The sequence below is a fragment of the Corticium candelabrum genome, chromosome 5 (assembly GCF_963422355.1).
Source record: "Corticium candelabrum chromosome 5, ooCorCand1.1, whole genome shotgun sequence".
In the NCBI taxonomy this organism is placed as follows: Eukaryota; Metazoa; Porifera; class Homoscleromorpha; order Homosclerophorida; family Plakinidae; genus Corticium; species Corticium candelabrum.
The window spans coordinates 5,847,231-5,866,724 of record NC_085089.1 but is presented as its reverse complement, the minus strand read 5'-3'; the positions used below and the strand labels follow the sequence as shown (position 1 = coordinate 5,866,724).

Genomic DNA, 19,494 nt, shown 5'->3' with positions numbered 1-19,494 from the left:
GGAACTTAAAACGGCACTGTAGCTCGTTCTCACTGCCATGATCGTTGTCCCCTGCTAGGGCAGAGGTCCTCTTACGTTTAGCATGGCGAAGACAGTAAGCCGTTGAGTATTTTGTATGTCTCTGCACATTGGCTATTAGTTCAGCATAATCCTGCTCTTCGTCGGTCACATCTCTGTGTCGTTTGTGACAGGGGTGCATTTCTGCTCGAGGCATGTGACCCTCCCCCATTTCATTCAACGTGGGATTCCACGTAGTTACCAGGACATCAGCAAAGTCATACACCTCTTGTACAATGTCCTCTGCCCTTCTCATTTGTTTGCTAGTGGCTTCGGCATCGCCCGACTCGGATGCTCTGTGCATGCATGCCCACTCTGAACTTATCTTATCAGAATGTGGAGCATCTGCCAGCCATGCCACGCCATGCAAATGAGAACTACCTCTGTGCTGATACTCAATGCGTGCCCAGAAATCTACAGCATCAAGACAGTTTTGCAAAATGTATCGCATAAATTTTTCTGCTCTGTGCAAAAAGAACCAATCGGTCAAATGAGGATTTTGAATGACAGCCTATATTCTCTCACTGGCCTTGTCTTGGTTAGCGTTTGGCCGATAGTGACGCATCAAATCCTGAAGCTCTGGTCATTGAGTATCAGCAGCATTAGCTAAGCGTAAAGAATATAGTTGGCATGCCTAGTGCCTCTTGCATGGCCGCTAGGTTTAGTCTTTGAGTACACCAGTTCTGTCTAGCTCCATGCAAAGAACTACTACATCTCATCACTCGAGATGCAAACGAAGTCTCACCTCGATTAACCATATCCTTCAGTTCTTCCACGCTCAGATGGTTTTCACCAATTCTCTGTTTGATAAACACACGGTCTGTCTCGAGAGCTCGCCATCTCATCCTGGTGTTCAGTGCAAAGTAACGAAATCTGGGATGCTGCGCAAACCGTCCGTCACGATAGCGAATGAGATGCTTCGAGCACTGACCGAGCGTTAGCCATCGCTGTCTCGACGCCAGATACTCACCAGCACCCGTCGGAAACAGAGTAGGAAACGCTCTGCTCCAGTAACCTTCCGAATTAAACTCGGGCACCCGGGGCTCGGGCACCTGGGGCACGTGCCCCCCCCCCGCAGTGTAAGACTGCAATTTGACTCTCTAGATGCCTGAATGCAATTGCTTTACTTCAGGACCTTAAGTATATGTACTGAATGCCATGTTCTTGTCTGTGAGGAACCAAGCGGGAGAGCTGAGGGAGAGGTAAGGACCTACCCAGGTGAGTGCAGCTACCGCATGACATGGTCTGGTCTGCAAAGAATCATCTGGGACCGGTAAATAACTATCAGGATGCCCAGCAAAGTTTCCCCTGTATCCGCTCCTAAGAACAGAAAACACGGATCTCCAGTATGTCTTGAAGGTTGATGCATTTGGCTTTCTTCGTCTCTTTGATAGCTGCAACAGTTTCTTCAAATAGTCTTCAGCTTTCTCTCCCAACAGCCAAAATGTTCGAAGACTATAGGCACAAATGTTGGTCGAAAACCTCCAGGCAAAAGCTCCTGGTCGTACTTGTGTCTGTCTGTCTGTCTGCTTGCCTGCATGTCTGCCTGCTTGCATGTCTGCATGTCTTCAAAGGCATTTTAGAGTTTTCGACTTTCTGTCTGTCTGTGTTTGTCTGTCTGTCTGTCTGTCTGTCTTTCTGTCTGTCTTTCTGTCTGTCTGTCTGTCTGTCTGTCTGTCTGTCTGTCTGTCTTCCAGTTTTTCTGTCTGTCTGTCTGTCTGTCTGTCTGCCTGTCTGCATGTCTTCAAAGGTATTTTTAGAGTTCAATTTCTGTCTGTCCGTCTGTCTTCCAGTTTTTCTGTCTGTCTGTCTGTCTGTCTGTCTGTCTGTCTGTCTATCTGTCTGTCTGTCTGTCTGTCTTTCTGTCTGTCTGTCTGTCTGTCTGCCTGCCTGCATGTCTTCAAAGGTATTTCTAGAGTTCAATTTCTGTCTGTCTGTCTGTCTGTCTGTCTGTCTGTCTGTTTGTCTGTCCGTCCGTCTATCTGTTTGTCTGTCTTCAATACATATATTTTTCATAAATGAACTATAGCACCAAAGCAATAGCCAATTTATGTGCCCATTACATCTAGTACAAACATGAAAATTGGTTAAAACTACAATGCACACTATATACGCACTAACTACACATACACATTACGACTAGCCAAAAGGGACCTATGGTCCCGGTCTATAAATGTTTATGACTGTCCACTGAGAGCTGAAGTCATCCTGCAGCTGTCTTTCTGTCTGTCTGTCTGTCTGTCTGTCTGTCTGTCTGTCTGTCGGTTGAGATTCCTGCAAGGACAAGGAGCTGGTGGATGGCTGGATGTCGTCCCCTCTCTGCTAAGCGCACTTTAAAAACAAATGAATTCTCTTTGGTGTCTTACCTGAGGTTGGGAGTGGCTCTATCTTTCACCAATTGGATTAAAAGGTGTGATTGTGGTCATGATTTGGAAGAATACAGATACCATCTTTTGACCTGTAAAAATGGAGTGGACCTGTGTGGTCTCACAATTCAGTCTCGAACAGGTGGAGTGAGTGCCTGTCTGACCTTCACCTTCCCCATCAAACAGAACCAAGACATAATACATAAATACTGAAGACAGTCCAGACATTACAATGTGTGATCCAAATACTGGACAGAATTTGGATCTTGATGTGTCTCTGGCTCATCCGTGGAGTCAGGACATTATTAGGAGGGCTAGCAAGGAAAATGGTCATGCTGTTGCGACAAGAGAAGAAAAGAAAATGAAAATAATATTTAGAAGAGCTTGTTCCAGGAGGATATGTATCAAGATGTGTTCCTCTTGTGATAGAACATTTTGGGAGGTGGGGCACAAAGGCAGAGAATTTTTTGCAGCATTTGTCACAACACTCAGCAAATCCAGAAGCCAATTTTAATGCTTCCATGTTCATGTCGTATTGGAGAAAAAGATATGCTACAATTCTGCAAAGATGCAATGCCAAAGTTATCCTTAGAAAACTTTCAAAACTGTCACCTAATCATGGTGATTTAGATAGATTATTTGAGTTTGACATTCAAATTCAAGTCCATTAGTTAATGACTTTGTTGTTTGCAAGGACTGATTTGTATCTTAAAAATCCTAGCTTATGTACAAGTAGAATCTGTATGAGAATAAATTATCTGTCTGTCTATCTGTCTGTCTGTCTGTATGTATGTATGTCCTGCCTGTCTGTCAGTTTGTCAAAGATCATAAATTTTTAATATCACACTATATAGTTTACTGATGGCTCATGCAATAGCTAGCAGCAAATTACGTAAAAGCTTGCACTACAGAATGAGATCAAATTTATAAACAAGATTTGAAGGAAATAATTGTCCCTACTATGGTAATTGTTCTTTAATATTCTAAAACAATTCTTGGAGAGAACACGAGCATTGCATGCTGGGTGTCTGTCATCAAAGTACTAGATTCCAGGACAAAATGTAGAGCAAGGTCTAACCGTACAGTTTGCTTGCCCATCCAAAGATTATGATACCCACCTATCGTGTTTACCAGTGGCAAGCTATTAATGTATTTGTGTTGATCGACACAAGCTCTTTTGTTTCAATCACACAACTGCTGTTAGATCTGATGTGTGCTCATTAATGAAGTCCGAGATCATACAAACAAAACTAAAATCCCTCCAAACTGACTGCACAACCAGCCACGACAATTAGCTCACAAACTCACTCGCAACTTCTGTCATACTCCAGAACTAACCTACAAAAAGGTATAGACTGCTAAATAGGTTCTTTGTGAAGTTTAATTATTCCTCCCATTAGAGTCTCAAAAGAAATGCTTTTGATCAGTTTATCTCTTGCCCACGTAAGAATAGGATTTGATAGAAACATCATTTTCAACAGCCGTCTAGAGTCAGTCTGTGCTTTGTCACAGCGAGTTTTACGCCTTTTGTAGTAGAGTCGGAATGCATTTTGAACTCGTTTGGCATCAGTGCGGCTTAACTCCTCTGCAAGAACGGTGGCTGATTCCAATGCCATTGATGCACCGATTCCGGCTGAAGGCAAGAAGGCATGGCAGGCATCCCCAATTAGCACGACCCTACCTTTATGCCATTGCTCCATCCTAATATCACTACCAAGTACATAGAAAGAAAATTATTAGTAAACTAACATCAACGTTTATGCTCTTTTGAGAGAAAGACTCCGATAGCGTCTAAACAATAACAAAATATAAATTATGTGGCAAAAATCTTGTTTGCTCAAGCAGTGCTCAAAATGAAGTTGTATGATATATATCATAAATTATGCATCAAAATGTTTGATACATAAACCTCTCTATTTGTAGTAAACCTGATATGATTTCCCCAAACTGAATCTACATGCAATATTATCATGTAGTTTACATGGCCTGTACCTAGACTCATGCCCGGTCCACCTTCGTTCTAGGTTGCTACAGCACGTGTGCTAGCGGTGACGTGTCTATACTACTGTTGGTCTATGTGGTCTCACCCAAAGAAGCCAACAGCACGTGTGAAACAACATGAACCTATACAAACGTGACAGCTAGCGCACGTGGTGTAGCAACCTAGCTCGAAGAAATGCTTGGTATGAGTCTATAGCCTGTATATACTATCAGTATCTTGGCAAGCACCCCATGTAAAATAAAATATTGTAAAATAAACTACTATGCAGATAATGCCACAAGACAACAGTAACAGTGATTGTACCATCTTATTGTAAAATTAGAATCAAGACGCCAATGATATAATTAGCTTAACTATTTTGAAATACTGTTAATACATTACTACAAACAAACCTAATTGGGGCAAGCCTGTAACGTGCATGTGACTAAGTGTGTGTAACTAAGTGCATGTAACAGACTGACAGAAAATTACATCAGCACTTGTCATATGGATTTATGGCCGAATAGAAAAAACAGATCGACACAACTATGATGCCAGATGATGCAATTTTGACTTGGCAACAATGCACTATAACTAAATTAGGAATCCCCTCCCAGGGGATCAACTGTACTATACTCTTTCACAAGAAGAGTAAGGTGACTCCCGATTTACACAACTAAAGAGCATAGGAAAGTGAATCCTGACAAAAAGAGTGAGAAAGAAAAAAGGCACGTGTACTGAAGCTCGCCCCAACAATGTTTCCATTGTGACCAATTGTAGTAACCTGCTCTGTCCTCTGTGGTAAGACAAATCTCAGGGGTGTCCATCTGGTGCTATGGCGTTGCAGCATGTAGTGCCAAGACCAATTTTTACAGTGCCAGAGCAGCACCAAGATTACATTAACGCGTTGACACACCCATTACAGATTATCTGCGCATGCAGTATAAGTATGTCAATATGTCAAAGTGAAGAATGATTGAGTGACTCCTACTGGCCAAGCAAAAGTAGGTCTCACTCTGGTGACTGCAGTCCTGAGATACAGACAGCAACTGTCATACATTCATACATTTTCTTTTTGTACCTACGTACATACAAGAGCCCCTAAGGCTCAGGTTCGATACTGCAATGACTATGCTACAATGGTACAATGCTACAATGCTATCAGCAGTCACTGTCTATATGTCACTTCTTCTTCTTCTTGGACAGATCTGACACTCCGGAGAGAAAGGCAAGTGTATGTTAGTTCCTTGCCCAAGGGAACTTATGTATGTGACCCTCCCGCACTCAAACTCTGCCCCAAAGTTCCCGATGTTGCCAATCTCCAACTGCACACTCTAACCAATGGAGCCACATACATACATACATTTTTTGTTGTTGTTGTTACAAGGACCCTTAGGGCCCAGGTTACTGCAGACACTACTAAGTACTTGCTACGATACTTTCTACCATACTTTCAACGATACTAGTATACAATCTACGATACTAGTATACAATTGAAACACTATCAGCAGTCACTGTCTATATGTAACTTCTTCTTTGCTTCTTGGACAGAACCTGACACTCCGGAGAGAGAGGCAATTGTATGTTAGTTCCTTGCCCAAGGGAACTTATGTATGTGGCCCTCCCGCACTCAAACTCTGACCCAAAGGTCCCGGATGTTGCCAATCTCCAACTGCACACTCTAACCAATTGAGCCACATACATACATACATACATACATACATACATACATACATACATACATACATACTTTACCAGTATGCGTGGGAGGGTCCCATTGAGTATGCCCAGTGCCAAGTACGTTTTTGGTGTTGAATTTGCAGTGCCAACTATTCAAACTTGGGCACCCCTGAAATCTAATACCAGTGTTCTGCCCAGGGTTTTCAGAGTGGTGGTCGGGTATCCACTGCATTAACGGACTTGGTTTATTTCTATTTCAGATGTCTGGGGAAAGAAGTAGAGCAAACTTCCGGGCAATCAAGCGTTGTTGCAAAACAGACAAGAAATTGCCAAACAGAACATATCGCACTGTTGATGGTCCATGATCTGAAAGAGTAAACTAAGAAAGCTGCAATTTCTGTCAACAGTCGGGGACCTATGTTGCCCAGTCTCATGTTTAGACTATGGCAAGGCTAGACGTCTGCCCTCCATTGGAGTAAGTAAAACACAAGATAAGTAAGAGTAGTGCAAACCCTCCACGTGTCATACCTTTGCAGCTTGAATGCAATTAGACAGACCAAATTAGAAGAGCGTGAGAAAGAGACTGACTTCCGGTCATGTACTTGCCTCAATCAGCGATCACATATTTGCCTCAATCAGCGATCATGTGTTATACCATTGCCTATCAGGTCGATCACAAGCATGAAAAAAATGACATCTAGTCTAGTATTTGCCTCAATCAGCGATCATGTGTTACACAGTCGCCTAGCAAGTCGGTCGGTCATACATACATACCAAACAGCATTGCTATACCTAGCGTTACTATACCTAGCGTTACTATACCTAGCGTTACTATACCTAGCGTTACTATACCTAGCGTACTATACCTAGGGTTACTATACCTAGAGTTACCATACCTAGCGTTACTATACCTAACGTTTCACGCGCCCGAAAATATATTGTGGTGGTCGGGAACATGTGGAGTGATGGTTGGTGTTTGTCGAGTGCTGGTCGGGCCCGACCACTTCCGACCACCGTGGGCAGAACTAGCCTCATCCCCATACTCTCTCGCGCTAGTCTTGTCCGGTGCCTGTATGACAATTTCTGGTGCTTGGAATTGTCATACGGGCACTGATCAAGACTAGTCTGGGGACGAGGCTAGGCAGAACTCTGTAATACACAAAACTGTTCCTACCTATACATAACTAAATACATATAACCAAACATCCATTACTGTTGCTTCACTGACTTACCAGTAGGCTTCACAGTGTGTAATAAAAGCAAGTAAATTATAACATACTGAACAATCAAAACCCTCTACAAATACCATACTCAAATACTCAGCCCCTCTATCTAATCACTAATTTTAAGATTAAACATTCTAACCTGTAGTCGCAGTAGTATAATTCTTCCGGTTTACCCCGCAGCTTCAAGCCGGTCAAAATGTCGGGTACAATTCCCTTGAATTCAGAAAATGTGCTCACAACATGCTCGATCCTCTCCTCCACTGGCACTGGAGTTTGCTCTGGTCCGTGAAAACCACAAAACACACAGACAGCATCTTTGCTTGGATAAACACCAAAGAACTTTGCAGCACCCCAATATTCCTTGATTCCTTCAACAGTACACAGATCGCTCGCATCAAGCCACCAAGCATAACCAACAAAACCACTAAAGTTGAGAGGCAAATCGCCAAACACAATTCTCCTCACTGTCGAATGAATGCCATCAGCTCCAACCACCAAATCATACACATCAGTGGATCCATCCGAAAACGTCACAGTCACATTCTCTCCCGACTCTTCAATCATTTCGACCATCAAATTATATTTCATATCAATTCCGCGTTGTTTTGCACCATCAGTCAACACCTGCATCAGTTCTTTTCTCTGCAGCAAGCCAGTGATGCCATATGGCGCAAACACCTGCAAAGACATTGACTGGAGCTCATCACCTGATGACGTCAAAGCAGCATATTGATCGTATGGAGCTATGAGTTGCTCCATCTGGTCTCGTAGTCCCATTCCCAGAATTTGATTTGTGCCCAACGGCCACAAAGCAAGTACGTAGCCGACTCCTACAGACACAAGTAGATAAAAGCATTTTGAGAAAATGATGCCTATCTATCTATCTATCTATCTATCTATCTATATATGTATATATATACATATATATACATATGTGTGTGTGTGTGTGTGTGTGTGTGTGTGTGTGTGTGTGTGTGTGTGTGTGTGTGTGTGTGTGTGTGTGTGTGTGTGTGTGTGTGTGTGTGTGTGTGTGTGTATGTATGTATGTATGTATATAATTCATGCTCATCTCCTAGCTCCTACGTACACCCCAATCGCATGATCCCTAATTACACACTCACAGTACTGTCACACATGACTGCTGCTGCGTAAATGTAAAGATTGAGAGTGCACGCATCTGCTGCAAACAGACATGTAGCTGTGTAGACTACAGACCGATTCAAGTTTAGTAATAGACCGTATATTTATGCCCTTCAATGCAGGGCAGGCGGTTTCTTCTATTGTATGCGTCGCTGCCTACCTCCGTAGCCATCCGACTTCTCGATGACGGTCGGTGGGATGTCTCGCTGTGCTAGCAGGTTTGCCAATGCTAGACCCGCTACTCCTCCGCCGACAATTAAAACTTTCATGTCTCTGCGGCAGATCGAAATGCAAAAGAAAGAGAATGCAAATGCAGACTGACCAACTGGTCCAGTCTCGTCTCGCACTGTGGGTTGCAGCCCCGGATGCGCCGCTATCACCTACTTAGCCAAACCATCTCCGCCTACATCTTTCCGGCATCTGGGCAAGGCTGCATGTGACGTCATGTTGCCTCGATTTTCCTGCTCTTCGCCGCGACGGTAAATAAGTTACAAAAGAATGGGGTGACGAAACTTTATGAGGCTTTTTCGTCGCCGTTTGGTCACTTGCACGAATCGTTCTTATACTGGTCTGTAGTCGGACAACGAAAAGGTTATTCCTAGCTGGTCGTGGGGAGGAGAAATTTGAGGTTCGTGTGTCACAAATAGGACCACGCCCATTTTCGTTGTATCAAGATGTGCTGCTTAGATTAGAATGGCAGTATTGCCTTCAACTAAGAATGAAATTTCAGGGAAAGAAACGAGGAGATGTCAGGTTTTATGAAATTCTATGCGCATGCGCGACAATATGCACGTGTTGTCGTCTCGCTTACTTCATCTGCAAGCAACGACTGCCGCTCAGTGCAAGAGGTTACTTCATGCATGCTTGCTCTTTTCCAGACGAGCCTCCTCCACCGGAGTCACTGCGAACGACTGGCTGTTTCGTCCGCTAGCATCCGATGTCGACATCACTGTGCCAACCTACATCAAAGATCACGTCGCCTGCGAGCTCGAACGCTTCAGAGAGCATCGCAAGCCGAAAACAACGAGTTCGGTCGTTCCAAGCGGAGTCCTCGTCCCACTATGTGTTTGTAACGACCGCTTGTCGCTCTTGTACACGCGCCGCACCAGCAACGTGGCGTCACACCGACGACAAGTAAGTTTTCCCGGCGGAATGTACGAAGAGGGAGATGTCGATCTGGTACGAACGGCGCTGAGAGAGACGGAGGAGGAAATCGGTATCGACCGCTCGTCCGTTGACGTGTGGGGAAACATGCCGCGAATGATGGCGAGCGGTCGCAAGTCGGCCGTGCCAGTCGTTGGCTTCGTTGGCAATGTGACGCTAGACGAGTTGAAGACGAATAGAGACGAGGTGGAGAGCGTGTTTGCCGTGTCTCTACTGAGACTGTCTGATCCTCTGTTGAGAGTGACGACTAAGTTCAGACAAGGGTATGAGATGCCCGTATTCCTTGGCGGGCAGTACAGAGTGTGGGGACTGACGGCAATTATCACTGACTACTTGTTGCATGTACTATGCGGTGCCGAAATAGAAAGTCGGAATATTCAGAGTATGAAATGTTGGGATGACCGTCAGAAGTAAGCCCAAATGGGTTGGACATAAAGAAATTTGTATGATTGGTGTGACACATCAGAGTATTATTGAGTAGGAAAGCCTCAGTTATTTATTGATATCAAAATGTTGTCTCTGATCTTGAGTAGCTGCTGATCCGATATGTATAGAACAAGCGACTTCATGAATCTTGGAATGGCAGGATATCTTTCCCGTTACCTCATTACAACTTGCACTCCTTAGTTTTCAGGGTTTTCCCCAGGATTACGGAAAGCATGACCGAGATGGTAGTGGCAGGACACGCCTCTTACCTACATGTGTACCAGAGCCGTATAGAGAGAGAGTTGCGACAATGCAGATTTATGGGCGCCATTTTGTGTCCAGCCAATGGTAGTAAAAGTCTTGTATAAATTATAAATTGTACGAACACCGACAAAACTTGAAGTTAATGGAACTTATTACTATAGGTATGAACAACACGTTCCCTAATCTTGAGGGACTTTACACATACGTAGAGTAGTTTTCGACAGCGGCTCTGTATAATCCTGATGACGAGAGATAGGGTTAGAGTGCACTTGTATTACTGCATCCCCAAGTGCAACAGCAAGGCATTCTGAAAGCAGTGACTAAACAAAACGACTCTTGTATTTCTCGGATAGTGCAATGTACAACTGGACACAAAATGGTGCTCATAATCTCACGTGACCAAATGGTCAAGTCGCAACTCTCTCTATATACGGCTCTGTTGTGTACTGTACCCTCGCATACCTAGACTATTACAACAAGATTCAACTGTGGGTCAAAAGTGAGTGTTGTATTAATTAATTACTGCTTTCCACCCCAAGATGGAAAAGGAGGTTATGACAGCCTAAGACGTCTTCAGCATGCACACACTAAGGCCATGTAGTTATGTAAGTACAGACTGTCAGTGTACAGTACTGTATTATACAATATTTCTGCAAATAGTGCCCCATGGGGCATTATATTATTTCATAGTTCTGAAACATGGGGCATTATTATTTTGCAATACAGGGACTGTTGTATTGTTCGTTTGCACACCATCACACACTCACACACACAAACAACACGAGCAAACTACCGTAATCTAATCTTACCTTGCAGTTGGGCAGATGTCCCGTATGTGGCGTGACATGTCATACCAGACTTCCGTTTCTCGTTTCATACGCAAGGTTTGGTAACGGCGAAAGTAGGACAGTTAGAGTATAGCGTAGCGATGCATTACGCCAAGTTTTGTCTTTCGAACGCTTATTTGGTGCAAGTTACAAGCACAAACCAAGTGCGCTAAAGAAGACGTAAGACGGCAACTCGCACCAATTGGGGCAGTCATCTAAAAGTAGAATTAACACCAGAAGGAGTCGTTGTACGGGCTTCAAACTTAGCAATTACATTCAACCAATTATAGGGAATCACGTCATAATTTATTTGCAATTTTAGAAGCAACGTGATCGCCGCGGCGTCCCTGACGTCACGGCTCAATGGCAGCCTTCGAATCTCTCAGTCGTTCCTCTTTATCGATCCCAACGATACTCTCTGTTGGAGAAAAATGAAGAAGACAGCATAGAGAGTCTGATCGTGTTTGATTGGCGAGTTTCCGACCCGTAGTTGGACGTTTTCATTTCGACCGAAAATCGGCCGTCAAGCACACCGAGAGGAGGATTGAGAGGAGGTTAGCGAAGCTTTCGAAGAGAAGAAATATTGTTTCGTAATCCTTAGGTTCGTCTAGACGTGGTTGGGAGTGCAGTTTCGTTACTCAACGGGCGTCGTCATACTTCCGGTCGCTTTGTTGTTGGCAACGGAACGGATGTCTGCAAGAATGCAACCGTCGCGCTAGTTAGTAGAACGGCGTAGGTGAATACGAGTTGTCTCTACGTACAGAAGGTTTGCTGTTGCACATTTTTTTTGCGGCATTCAGCGTCATTTCAGGTCATTTCAGGTCATTGCGCACGGTCTGGTCAGAGAAGTGGTCAGGGCGTGGTCGCTGTCGAACAGAAGCTCGAAGCTGTGCGTTGTACAAGTAGAGGACGTGTTTTGTTGACAGTTATAGTTTGTAGATAGTGTAGATAGATGTGTACAGCTGGTTATTTGTACTTTGTAAGTAGTTTTACAATAGTTTGTGTAGCAGAGTGTTGTCTACCACATTTTCTGAGTGCAATTTGATTTTCTACGGTCCCGAGGTAAGCGATGTTTATAGCCGTGTAGAGTCGAGTCGGTTGCATCTCCAAATTCGTTTTTGTGCCTGTATGCCTTCATTCTAGGTTCTGCGCTAGACCCACAATGTTGAAGGGGCGTTTCCTAGTGTAGACCACAGTAGGCATTGATATCAAACTTTTTGTGCTGGCCGACGGTTAGATGGCTTTGACAACAACCATCGTACGAAGTGGCAGGTCTGTAGCTGTCGAGGTAGATTTATAGTGACTTTTAGAAGATCTACATACGGGTAGTTTATTTTAACCTGGTTTTTCGAGGGGTACAGTCTTATGTATCCTGGCTACTTTCGCTCTCACTTCAATTGAGTCGTATTTTTGTTCTGTTGCATATTGGATTAGAACCAAGTCATTACATATGCCTACTGACGCCCACGACACATACATTCATTACTTCCTGCAGGGACCCGCGGGTTGTGTCGCCGTGCAGAATTCCAGCTTCCTGTACATTCGGGCGTACCGACATGAAAGTTTTGATCGTAGGAGCCGGCGTAGCTGGTCTGGGACTGGCAAACTCGCTTGCACAGCGAGATATCGTGCCGACAGTCGTAGAGAAGAACGACAGCATCGGAGGTAACTCTAGCCTGTTTTTCATTACAGATTCTGCGAGATTGCTGACACGTTTCCACGCACATTTGTACATTCGTGTCTTCGGACATGTTGACATACCTCAGTCACACCACCGGAAGTTGTCTGACGCTCACTGCATAACAACAACAGATGGGATGCGGGTAGCCTGCTTTAGAGAAACAAGGGATATGAGATGTGAGGCTGCTGTGTTCATCTCTCAGAGGATGATGTTGACTGGGGGGAGTGTCACACTCGTGAAGAGCGCATACCGGGATAACAGTCTAGACCATTGGCATTTGCTACAATTCACCTTTCCAAACGAATCAGGAGTTGATCTCATTTTAACCCCCTTATTGCAGTGACATCTGGTCTGCACTCTGGTCTGCACTATGCGTGCATGCTGTTGACCGGTTTCCAGTTATGGTGCGACTCTGGTACTACACTCACCGAGTGCTGAGCACTTGTCATGTTCATGACTATCCAGCTATTTTGTTGAGAAATAAAACGTCGCATTCTCGCTGTTACCAAGTATGGATCCACAAGTTCTGCTCTCATCACACACATACCCCTGCGGCAAGAAGCTACCCATGATTCTCTGATACTTTGCACTTAAATGGGCTGGTGGCTAATGTGTTCTCAGCTGGTTTCCAGTTATGGGTAGACTTACTACACTCAACGAGTGCTGCGCCTTGTGTACGTGGCTATCCAGCTATTTTGTTGAGGAGTAAAACGTATTTTCAGTACCACGAAGTATGGATCCACGAGTTCTGCTCTCGCTACACCCGAATCACCTCACACCACCCTGTGACAAGAAGCTACTCGTGAAGCGCTGCACCCTTGCACTTAATTAAATGGACTGGTGGCTAATGTGTCCCCCTCGAACCTCAAAGCGAAGCGAATCTAGAAGCGAATCTAGCGTTTCCAGTCGTTTCTAGACACAAATACATGGATTATTCTATAGACTATATGGTTAGTCTGCTACCAAATCACCTCTACTAGGCTCTAGGATCTGTCAGTGCAGTTGGCTTCGTCCTTCACAGTACAATATGATCCTACCCGTATCTTAGTGCTCAGTGGGATTGCTTTTACTGCACCAACTTGATATAACTGCAATGTGTTAATACTTATAATTAGTAATTGTGTGATCATGTCAGATATTCTGACCTAGGGCATGGTCTGTGACATGGTACTGTCTTAGTGTTTTTCGTTTGGTATTCAAGTGTTTGTTGTCATCTCTGTTTAATTCATAGATGCTAACTATGTGATTGTGCTGTTTCCAAATGGCATAAATCATATTCGGGGAATGGCATTATATGACCAGCTTGAAAAGGTGTTGTCGCCATACGATCGTTACTCAATGTTCACATCATCAGGCGATCTACTTCAATCCATGACGTTCGACTCGATTGAATCGTACGGCCCTAGTGGGTTGGTAGAAAGAAAGGACTTGTTGCAGGTGCTATTTGATGGTACGAAACGACGTGGAATTGACGTACGATTTAATACGACAGTTGAGAGCATTGAAGAGTCTTCCGATAGTGTAACTGTAAAGTTATCCGATGGATCTACGGATGTGTATGATGTGGTGGTGGGAGCCGACGGCAGTCATTCAACAGTGAGGGATATGATGTTTGGAGATGTGCGCTTGGACTTTAGGGGTTTCATTGGTTATACCTGGTGCCTCGATCCAAGTGCTGTGCCTGCTATTGTTGAATCACAGGTATTTTGGGGTCCCGGGAAGATGTTTGCAATTTACCCGACTACGAATACAGTTGGTGTTGTCTGTGGTTTTTGTGGACCAGAGAACACTCCGGTGCCAATGGAAGAGAGAATTGACTATGTGATCAGCTTATTTTCGGATTTCAAGGGACCCGTCCCGGACATTTTGGCTGCTCTAAAGCTTTGGAACAAACCAGAAGAATTATGCTATTTCGATCAATGGTTAGATTTGAGAGTAACATACACATGTCTAGAGATCATTAGTCAGGAGTCAGGGTATAGTATTGAGGCGGTAGAGGCGGGTGGACGGTAGAGGCAGGTGGACGATAGAGGCAGGTGGGTAGTGGAGGCAGGCGGGTAGTGGAGGCAGGCGGGTGGTGGAGGCAGGCGGGTAGTGGAGGCAGGTGGGTAGTGGAGGCAGGTGGGTGTGATAGTTTGATTTTAATGAAAGCAACTCACTATAAATCCGGTGGCTGTAAAACGCAGACTGCAGACTGCAGACTGGCGGAACTTCGAGGGCAATTTGGCATTTTTAAGCATAGGGTCGTACGTATGCTGATTACAGCCGTTTCCGATTTTTTATTGTTCACAGTTTTGATATAGGTATTAATATTCGCAGTCTACATGCACGATGCACACCGTTCAAGCTTTCACGCGAGACTAACGTTGTGTATACGTTTAATTAAAGTAAGTATATAAGTCATGTACTAGCTTTCTTTGGTTTTGTACCAATATATTTGAAATAACTCTGAAATAGAAAACGTTTAGGGTGTAAGTGTAGTCAACTAAGGTTACAACTTTATCATTAATTAAATTGGCGTGATCTGACCACAGTTATGTATATACTGCTGAAAGAACAGTAACATGAATGTTTATCTCATGTAGCTAATACTACAACAAAGAATATTTTTAAATTGCTTTCTAATGCACCAGCAAATATCAGAAACTACTACAAATTGCTTACTCACACTGTGGGGGTGCAGCCATTACGCATCAACTAGAGAGTTCAAACTAAACTTGTAGCCACAGCAGCGTAATCACAGAACTTTAGCATTTAACTATATCATGGAGCTTGCGAGAAACACGTCACACGCCTTTACTAAGTAATTGTATCTACAGAGTCGTGCACAATGAGTTTTTACGTTTGATATCAATCGCACGAACATAACGTACTGGAGCTATGTACAATTACGGTCCACTTTTATGCATGTCAGTGCACGTGGACCTAATAGTTCACTTGTCTTTTACAGCTAATTAGAAGCTTCCAGTATGTACGCACTACCTGGTATGTAGAGGCGGCTGAACGAAACTTCCACATGTCTACTTTACTAAAAGGCTAAGTGCTAAAGACACAACAGTGGACACAGCGACGTGCGTGTACTTGTGCAGTCAATAGTCATTATTGTTCTCGGAGTTCCGCCGGTCTGCAGCCTGCAGTCTGCGTTTTACAACCACCGCTATAAGTCAACTAAGAGGAAAGATGCTCAGAAACAAAAGAACTACTATTGTTTGTAAGATTATATGGTCTTCATTTTTCTCTTGATAACAGGAGTGTTGCTGGAAGTCTTCCAACATGTTAAATTTCAAATGTTAAAATTTGTTACTGAGAAACTTTTGTTAGGGTTTAGAGAAATGACAGGTTTGTTTGTTCCCTATGAGATCAAGGCATTTGTAAACAAGCAGTATGTTATGAGGAATGTCACCACAAGGAATGAGCTCACGAGCATACTTTGACTTGTGATTTTTTGTTTTAGCCACAAGAGGCAGATTATATGGTAGCATATTAGAGGCTATTTACACTCCAAGGCTGAGCAATTGAGATGTCTTAAGTCAGTGGTCAGATTAAACAGAGTGATCGAAAGACTACAATTTCTGGGTAATCGTCACCATTCTCATGGTGCTTGTTGGGCTGTTTTTAGTAATGGATTCTCAATTGGGGCAAACTACCAGATCAACATAATTAAGACAAGAGTGTTGTGATCTTACATTGCCACTGCCTAATTAAAAAAAAAGTGAAATCATCATCAAGGGGAACGCTGCAGTCACAAGATGTTAGACATTGACATCCGGTTCAAAGGTAGATTATTGGTAGTCTCAGACAAATTGCCAACCTGATACGGCGGTACCAATATTCAATGCGAACTGTAGTGAGGTCAGAATCTTATTCATTCATGCGTTTGCACCAGTTTTTTAAGAGACCGTAGGCAAACAGCATGTTTGTTATTGTGGCCAATAGAAGACATTTTAAGCAGAAGTCTGATGATGATGTTGAGGAGAGTCTTGCAAGTTGAATACATATGCCCGGGGTGTGTACTCCAAATAGTGTATCTTAGAACAGCTTAGTTAGTTGAATCACTGCTTCTTGCTTTTAGCAGGGATGGTCAAAATTGAGGTCTTGGCCTGTTGCAAGTGTGGTCTCATGATAGATAATTTATTATTCAAAGTTATGCTCTGTAGCTTTAATTATTATGTAGGTGTAGTTGCAGAAAGAGTTTGAGATTAGTAGTCTGATCTCTGATTCAGTTTGCAAACTAGTCGATGAGCATGTTTGGTATGTCTTGCACAACCATTGGACAAGTTTATTTTTCTAAATCTGCTGTCCAATGTGTGCTTTCTTCAGCTATTTTTGCATAATCAATGAGCGAATCGCTTGTAGTTTTATGATCGCGTAATGTGAGTGTTTATGAGAATGGATTTACAAGTGATTTTGGGAGATCAAAACTGCCGTTCCGTTATGAATTAAAATGAGTCTGCAGCATTTATAGAATACAAGAAAATAACAGTTAAAAATAGTTTCACGATTACAATGTAAATGTAGACTCAAAGGCTCTTTATGGCCTGTAATAAGTATAGGTTATCGGATGATGCTAATCATACCATGGTCACATGATGTGCATAGGTATAAGTGAGAGTACGGCATTAGCTGGAAGTAACTTATTGCACACTTGCTTTGCTCAATATGCAGTCTTGACTGGTCGCACATCACGTGACCATGGTATAATTAGATTGATATTGCTTGTATGTATTTGGTAGTGATATGAAGATGAAAAAGTGGCATACGGATAGGGTTGTGCTGATTGGGGACGCCTGTCATCTTGTGGTGTCTGGAGGTGTGATTGGCGCATCATTTGCATTGGAATCGGCTACTGTTCTGGCCGAAGAGTTAAGCCGTACAGATCCTACTCAATCGCAAATCGCAAGGTCACTTGAAGTGTACCAGAATAGGCGCTTCAGGCGATGTCATCACTATGGAGAGCATTCCAGATGGGCATTGAACGTGACCTTTGTTTCGAATCCTATTCTTGTGTGGGCAAGAGGCAAGCTGACCAAGGCTATGTCTTCTAATAGTCTAGCCGGAGGATTAAAGTCCATGCTTGATGAATATAGGTAGAAAGTTACAGCTATAGTGAGCAGACGTGACTATGACACATACCTGTCTCTGATGGGTTAGATTTTGTGTTGTAGATCTCTCGTAGTTACTAAACGTTAGTGAGATGGTGAAGTAGGTATCGAGGAGGTAGATCGTTGTGTTCAATGTGTTATGAATGTGGCATCTGTACGAGCACTGAGAGCGTCTGTCGATGAGCATGGGGTTTGGGTTACTGACCCTCTGCATTGACTTCAGCCATTGTATCAATAAGTTTGCAAATTGAGGGCTCTGGTCATTTACTTTGATGCGTGGTGGCTGCTAAGTCCACAGAAGCAAAAATGAGACCTCGAGCTGAGAGTAAGTGTGACAGCCGTGAATGGTCACGTGACACAATAAATGGTAATACTCATTCTCAACAGTGTTCCACTGTGTATCATGTAGCTCTGTTAGGAACATTTAATTAAAGAATTTTGGAAAAAGATTTGTAACCTAACTGACTGTAGAAATTTGTTGGCTCTTTCATGTGGTAAATTTAATCAATGATGCATGAATAAATATGTATTATTTATTAATATTTAATATTATTTGTTGTGTTAGGTATTATAAAGCTAGTTTAGTAGGTGAAATTCAATGTGTTATAGCAGCACTAAACTAGCTGTATACACCTAACACAACAACGAATATTAATATTAATGAATAATAATACATACTTATTCATGAATCATTGATTGAAAATTTGTGACACGAAAGAGCTTACAAATTTCTGCAGTCAGTTAGATTACAATCTTTTTTTCGAAAGTCTTTAGACGTTGTTACTTTTACATACACAGTAACGACGGTGGTGTGATATTGCTGTAGGGCACTAGTAATTTAGTTCAATTTCGAAGTCGCTCAAGATTGGGGTTGCCTTTCGGAGTGCTTTGCGGGTCACGCATGCGTGCACTGAACTGCTTGAAAGCCTTGCTCTAGCTTTTATTAGAACCATGCGTGCGCGCGCGCACACACACACACACACGCATGCGCGCACAAATCGGCGTAATATATGCACGCATGCGGAACCAACGTTGTGTAGAATCTCGAGCTTATAATATCGCGCGCAATTGTAACGGACAGCGAAACAGCATCCGTGCGTGGATGAAACCATAGATCTAGACCCAAGGTCAAGTGATCCTACTAGACGATTTTAGACCTTGTTTTGTGGCACTGTCGAGTTTGTCGTTCCTCGACGTCTAGTACTGAAGTCAGGCTGTTCACAGTGTTTGCATAGCGAGAAGGAATGCAGCAGAAGCTGCAGCTTATTTTGAGAATTTTTAGCTGTACGACAGACGGTCTAGCTAGATATATTTCACGCATATCTAGATCTTGCTCCGTGCATTCGAGCTAAAATTGAGGTCGCAGGCACATGACAGCCAGGACTGGTATCTAATTACAAGTCAAAATGAAGAAGCACTTGAAGTGCAAACCTTCGGCCGGTATGCACCTTGAAGGTAAATTAGTCGCGCTATGACAAAATCGTATGACAGAATGGTATGATGTGGGTAATAAATAAGAAGCATTATTGAAATGGCAAAGGTCGACCTTGAGGTAAGTCACGTGACTGGCTGCTACCGTG

General features: G+C 43.3%; 3 protein-coding genes across 6 annotated transcripts; 2 read left to right on the top strand and 1 right to left on the bottom strand.

Annotated features, from left to right (window-relative positions):
* Positions 1-3,625: 3,625 nt before the first annotated feature.
* On the bottom strand, positions 3,626-8,783 carry LOC134179938 (FAD-dependent urate hydroxylase-like). Of its 3 annotated transcripts, XM_062646976.1 has the most exons (4): positions 8,611-8,726; positions 8,432-8,490; positions 7,450-8,140; positions 3,626-4,133 (listed from the first exon to the last, which is right to left on the bottom strand). In XM_062646976.1, the coding sequence occupies exons 3-4, from the start codon at positions 8,085-8,087 to the stop codon at positions 3,782-3,784; spliced, it is 990 nt and encodes a 329-aa protein (XP_062502960.1). In that variant the 5' UTR covers positions 8,088-8,140; positions 8,432-8,490; positions 8,611-8,726; the 3' UTR covers positions 3,626-3,781. The 3 variants fall into 3 exon arrangements, with proteins under 3 accessions (XP_062502960.1, XP_062502959.1, XP_062502961.1); XM_062646975.1 differs by lacking the exon at positions 8,432-8,490 and having other exon boundaries at positions 8,611-8,783; XM_062646977.1 differs by lacking the exon at positions 8,432-8,490 and having other exon boundaries at positions 4,103-4,214; positions 8,611-8,783.
* Positions 8,784-9,200: 417 nt separating this feature from the next.
* LOC134180386 (mitochondrial coenzyme A diphosphatase NUDT8-like) lies at positions 9,201-12,192 on the top strand. Its single transcript, XM_062647538.1, has 3 exons — positions 9,201-11,685; positions 11,743-11,897; positions 11,953-12,192. Exon 1 carries the CDS (start codon positions 9,219-9,221, stop codon positions 10,026-10,028), a length of 810 nt encoding a protein of 269 aa, XP_062503522.1. The 5' UTR covers positions 9,201-9,218; the 3' UTR covers positions 10,029-11,685; positions 11,743-11,897; positions 11,953-12,192.
* A 153-nt stretch (positions 12,193-12,345) lies between these two features.
* On the top strand, positions 12,346-18,065 carry LOC134179921 (FAD-dependent urate hydroxylase-like). 2 transcript variants are annotated; one of them, XM_062646945.1, is made up of 3 exons: positions 12,346-12,403; positions 14,044-14,734; positions 17,546-18,065. In XM_062646945.1, the coding sequence occupies exons 2-3, from the start codon at positions 14,097-14,099 to the stop codon at positions 17,901-17,903; spliced, it is 996 nt and encodes a 331-aa protein (XP_062502929.1). In that variant the 5' UTR covers positions 12,346-12,403; positions 14,044-14,096; the 3' UTR covers positions 17,904-18,065. The 2 variants fall into 2 exon arrangements, with proteins under 2 accessions (XP_062502929.1, XP_062502928.1); XM_062646944.1 differs by lacking the exon at positions 12,346-12,403 and adding an exon at positions 12,439-12,796.
* Positions 18,066-19,494: the final 1,429 nt, after the last annotated feature.